Here is a 4,853-nt window from a genome sequence, read left to right as displayed (position 1 = left end):
CTTTTTAGTGATCTCTTGCTTTCTTCATGGATAATGTTCTTGATATCTTCCCACAATTCATCTGGCTTTCGGTCACTGGTGTTCAATGCATCAAATCTGTTCTTTAGATGATCTCTAAATTCAGGAGGGATATATTCAAGATCATATTTTGGCTCTCGTGGACTTGTTTTAATTAAAACAATTAAAACAAGTCCACACTTATGGTAGTAGCTGGAAAATGGAAAAATAAAAAAAGGACTGCTGGAATCTATCATTCTTTATTTTTATTATTTAGTTCCATTGTAAATGATAGATTTGTTTTTTGTGTGTGAGATGTAGGCAGTCAGTAACTGTTAATTTGTCCCTGGGAAAGCACACCAAATGTGCTCTTGATGAAAGCCCTAGCTAACAGTGACATCACTTGTGTCAAGCCTAGTTTTCCTTGCATTCTCAGAGTAGTGCACATCAAGGTCAGGTCTAGGGATCAAATTCATCAGAATTATTTGTGGTAAATATCTGGAAAGCAGGATTCTGAGTCAATATATGTAAACAGATCTGGAAAAAAGTTACTTTAAACCATGTCCTGGATTCTGCATTTTAGTAGGTTTCCCAGGTAATCGTTATGCATACTAAAATTTGAGACTCATAGCCTTGTAGGAACACTGTGGACCATTTGTTCTTACAGGTATTAAAGAAAAACCATCTTCCCCACTGGAGAAGACTTACAGACCTTTCTGAGCTCACCTTCTGTCCCCACTACTGCTTTTAATGTTCTCCCACTTTTAGAGCCAAGCTTCTTTGAAAGTCAGTGCTCATTCTGACTAGAAGGGCAACTGATAACTCAACTGGTTTATGTTCTGGTGCTGAGTAGTATTTTGATGAGAAATAGTGCAAGGGCATTGGTGGAAGGGTAATGAGGGCTTCAGAAGCCTAGATTTATAGTTGAGGCCTCAGCTGAAATAGGTGCTCTTATGGGTGATGTGCAGCTTTCATGCAACTGTCTTTTCCTTGTCTAGATTACTTTTGTGGCCAATATTGTCAAACAAGTGGTGAAGGGGCTTTCAGCTTCCTTTCAGCTGCTAAGTCCATGCCAAGCAGTTCTACTGTACCAGCAGTTTTACATCCTCAAGAGCTGCCTGCAGTATAGCAAGACTCTAGCTGAGTATATTAGGAATGACTACAGAGAAGAATTCAGGTAAGAAAAAGTTCAGAACCTAATCTGCGCAACTCCCCTCATTTTCTAATTTTCATGCAAAACTACAACATAGTCTAGAAGACTAAATGATGATGAAAAATTCTATTTTTGTTTTTAATAATGTTTGACTTTGATCTGAGGTAGGATAGGATTTTGGAGAGCTCTAAGAACCATTGCCATTCTAAGTATATTCTCAGGCCAGAAAAGACAGTGAAACAAAACTCTCATTGAAGAATTGTTTCTCATTCATTGTCTTTACTGCAGTCAGCATCACAGAAGTAGTAATGAGTTTTAACCTGCTGTGAGTAATTAAAGGAGCTTTGGTGGTGCAGAGCTTAAGGCATTTGACTGCTATCCAGAAGGTTGGTGGTTCAAACCCACCAGCCACTCCTCAGAAGGAAGATTGGGCAATATACTTCCATAAAGATTTACCACCTTGGAAACCCAATGGGGGTTGCTATGAGTCAGAATCGACTCAATGGAAGTGGGGTGTGTGTGTGTGTGTGTGTGTAATTAAGAGAAACAAATCCTACTGAATGGCATGATAAATAATGAATTGGAATTCAGCAGAGTGATTGGAAGGAAACAATTGATAAAAGAGAAACAATTAATGAACAGGACTATTAGTTTTTGTTTCATTTACCCTTCTCTTACTCTCAGTAATAGAATGGCAATAAAAAAGCAGCAGCAAGCATTGGTTTCATCAGCTAGCCTGTTCTGCACCTTCTATTTATAGGCTGGAAAAGCCAAGTGCACTTAGCGATAAAACCCTGTATTAGCACTTACTAAGGAAAAAATGCAAGAAGTCCTGGCAGCACAGTCATTAAGCACTTGGCTACTAACCAAAAGGTTGGTGGTTTGAAACCATCAGCCACTCTTGGGGACAAATATGTGGTAGTCTGCTTCCACAAGGATTACAGTCTAGGAAACCTTACAGGACAGTTCTACTCTATCCTATAGGGTCGCTATGGAATATACTTGACAGCAACAGGTAAGGAAAAAGCCATGTTGTGTCTGATGTAAGATGAAAAGGATGCAGTAGGAGTAGTTTTGTCACTAGTTTGGGTTCAGATATAAAACAATGTGGAGACATACATTATGGCCTCAGACAAGCCTTTTTTAAAAAATGTTTAAGACTGATTTGTGGACCCTGTTTTTCCTCCATGTAGTTTTAAACCATAGCTTCTATTCCAGCTCCCAGAAAAGGGTTTTATTGCGTGCATTCTGAGTTGGTTCTTGTAACCCAATTTTTTCCCACCTCTTTGCTGCTGCTTCTTTTTAATGAAATAAAATTCACGTAACATAAAATACACCATTTTAAAGTATACAGTTCAGTAGATTTTAGTAAATTCACAATGTCATGTAACCATTCCCACTATCCAATTTCAGAACATTTTCATCACCCTACAAAAAAAATCCTGTACTTCTTAAACAGTCACTTCTCATCACCTCCCCTCACCAGCCCCTGATGACTACTAATTCATTTTCTGTCTCTATGGAATCAGATTAACTACATGTATGGTAAGAGGTGGGAGCTCTGGTAGCATAGTGGCTAAGGCACTTGACTGCTAACCAGAAGGCTGGCAGTTCAAACCCACCAGCCACTCCTTGGAAGGAAGGTTGGGCAATCCTACTTCCGTAGTGATACTGCCTCGGAAACCCAAGGAGGGGTCGCTATGAGTCAGGGCTGACTTGATGGCACATAACAACAACAACAACATGGATTTATATACTCTAGACATTTATATTTCATATAAATGGAATCATTTTATATGTGGCCTTTTATATCTGGCTTGTTAGCATAACATTTTTCCCAAGGTTCATCCATTTAATAGCATTTATTATGTAACCCAATTTTTAAAAATTAGTTAACAATGTTGACACATTGTGAAGAAGGTAAACAGTGACACTGAACAATCTGTACAGAAATTGTTAAATGGGGCATGTACTGTTTACTTTGCTACTATTTCCACCTCTAACTCAATTCTCAGTGCCCTCGAGTTGGGCCTGGCTCATAGCGATCCTTTCTGGGGTTTCTGAGGCAGTATCTCTGTGGAAGTAGATTGCCCAACCCTCCTTCTGAGGAGTGGCTGGTGAGTTTGAACTGCCAGCCTCTAGTTAGTAGTCATATCCCTTAGGCACTACACCACCAGAGCTCCCGTTTCCACCTCTATTACTTAGTATTACCCTGCCTCCCTAATTTAAGTTACCTGTGGGCATTTTGTTTGTGACTGTTGTTTTAAAGTAGTGATTTTGAACTTGCTGTGCACTAGAATCACCTGAGAAATATTAGAAAATGCTGATACCTGCGTCTCATGTGTATAAATTGTTTGAGTTTCTTGCGGTGGGGCTGGGCATTGAATTGACATTTCTTATATGCACTCCAGGTGATTCTAATGTGCAGGCAGGGTTGAGAATTACTAAAGGACTTCTTGCTTTTGTCTCTTCCTTTGCCTATAATTTTGCCAAAGCCATGAGGATGAGCCCTGTCCCTTCCCTCTTGACTTGTGCCTAGGGTCACCACAGCTTGACCCTTTCATTTCAACTCCCTAATGTGTACTGCCCGAAGAACCAAAATCAGGAGCCTCCACTCACACTGTGGTGAGGATATTCCTGGCTTCCTTATGAATGCTTTGATGACTTATACATTGTTAATGAAATGGACTTCCTCTGCAGAAGTAAAGTGCTTCAGTGAACTGACAGGCACACTCATTAGAGATTCTCTAGGTCACAAAAGAGGGAGCTGAAAATGCTGGCTGAGTTTTATGGCTTAGACTCCCACATCCAGCAACAACCCTATTCCAGTGAGGATGAATATGCTGATGCAGCTGATATGAAAATTCTTGTTTTTAAAGCTATTTTCTTTCTATTTTTATGATTCGCAGGTACTTTATTCACATGCCAGCCTTGGAAAAAAGGCTTCCGTTGTGTTACCCTATTACCCAACCTACTACTCAACTTATCCATGAAGTTCTTAACTTGGTTGAACAGAAACAATGTGTAAAATGTTAACAAGAATATAAAATGTTAATCAGGCATCAATATTATGAGAAACACTTATTTTTAAAATAACTGTTAATATCTGAGTATCCCTGCATCCTCTAAACAAAGATTTTATTTGAATGTTCCACCAATACTTCTCTAAGGGAAGTCTTTAGAGTTATCTGCTACAAACAAAATGGTCTGTATACATTCTTACATACATAAAGTGGTGCTAAAAACTACTGTTTATCCAGAAAGGACAGTGTCTTTCTAAAGACATAAAAACTATACAGAGAACAGAAGTTTATGGAAAGCAAATGCAGAAAATGTAATCTGGTAAGTTCCACTGGTAAAATAATGGTGACTGGTGTCAAGCTACTGACACATCCAAAGATAAATTGCTGTGGGGGAGTATAAATGATAGAGTGATCATTAGAGAAATGCTGAGCAATAGGATGACACTTTCCTTTTCCACCTGCAAAAATCCTAGTGATGTAACCATGGAAGATAAGCGAAGAATACTGGCATAACGATACTGAATATCCGAATCTTATTTATTACACGGAGAGATGCTTGGACTTTATTCAACAAAATTAAATGCATTCTACCACTCTACTTCAGTCATCTGTGGGCTTTCTCAGTTTCAGCTGTCACCAATATCACCCCCACAAAGTATCCAAGTCTTCTCTACTGTCAC

The 4,853-nt window shown here is 39.0% G+C and overlaps 1 protein-coding gene across 1 annotated transcript in view; it reads left to right on the top strand.

Moving 5' to 3' along the window:
- The window catches only part of CUNH12orf56 (chromosome unknown C12orf56 homolog), a 169,880-nt gene extending 165,694 nt beyond the window's left edge, over positions 1-4,186 (top strand). Inside the window, exons 12-13 of the mRNA XM_007942732.2 lie at positions 996-1,174; positions 4,060-4,186. Of these exons, the coding sequence (XP_007940923.1) occupies positions 996-1,174; positions 4,060-4,186 (306 nt within the window). The remainder of the gene's footprint in view (positions 1-995; positions 1,175-4,059) is intronic.
- The last annotated feature ends 667 nt before the right edge of the window (positions 4,187-4,853 follow it).

This window comes from Orycteropus afer, unplaced genomic scaffold (genome assembly GCF_000298275.1).
Source record: "Orycteropus afer afer isolate SDZICR_OR568_19922 unplaced genomic scaffold, OryAfe1.0 scaffold00097, whole genome shotgun sequence".
NCBI classification, from domain to species: domain Eukaryota; kingdom Metazoa; phylum Chordata; class Mammalia; order Tubulidentata; family Orycteropodidae; genus Orycteropus; species Orycteropus afer.
The sequence above is the reverse complement of the archived record's forward strand: the minus strand, read 5'-3'. Positions and strand labels throughout refer to the sequence as shown.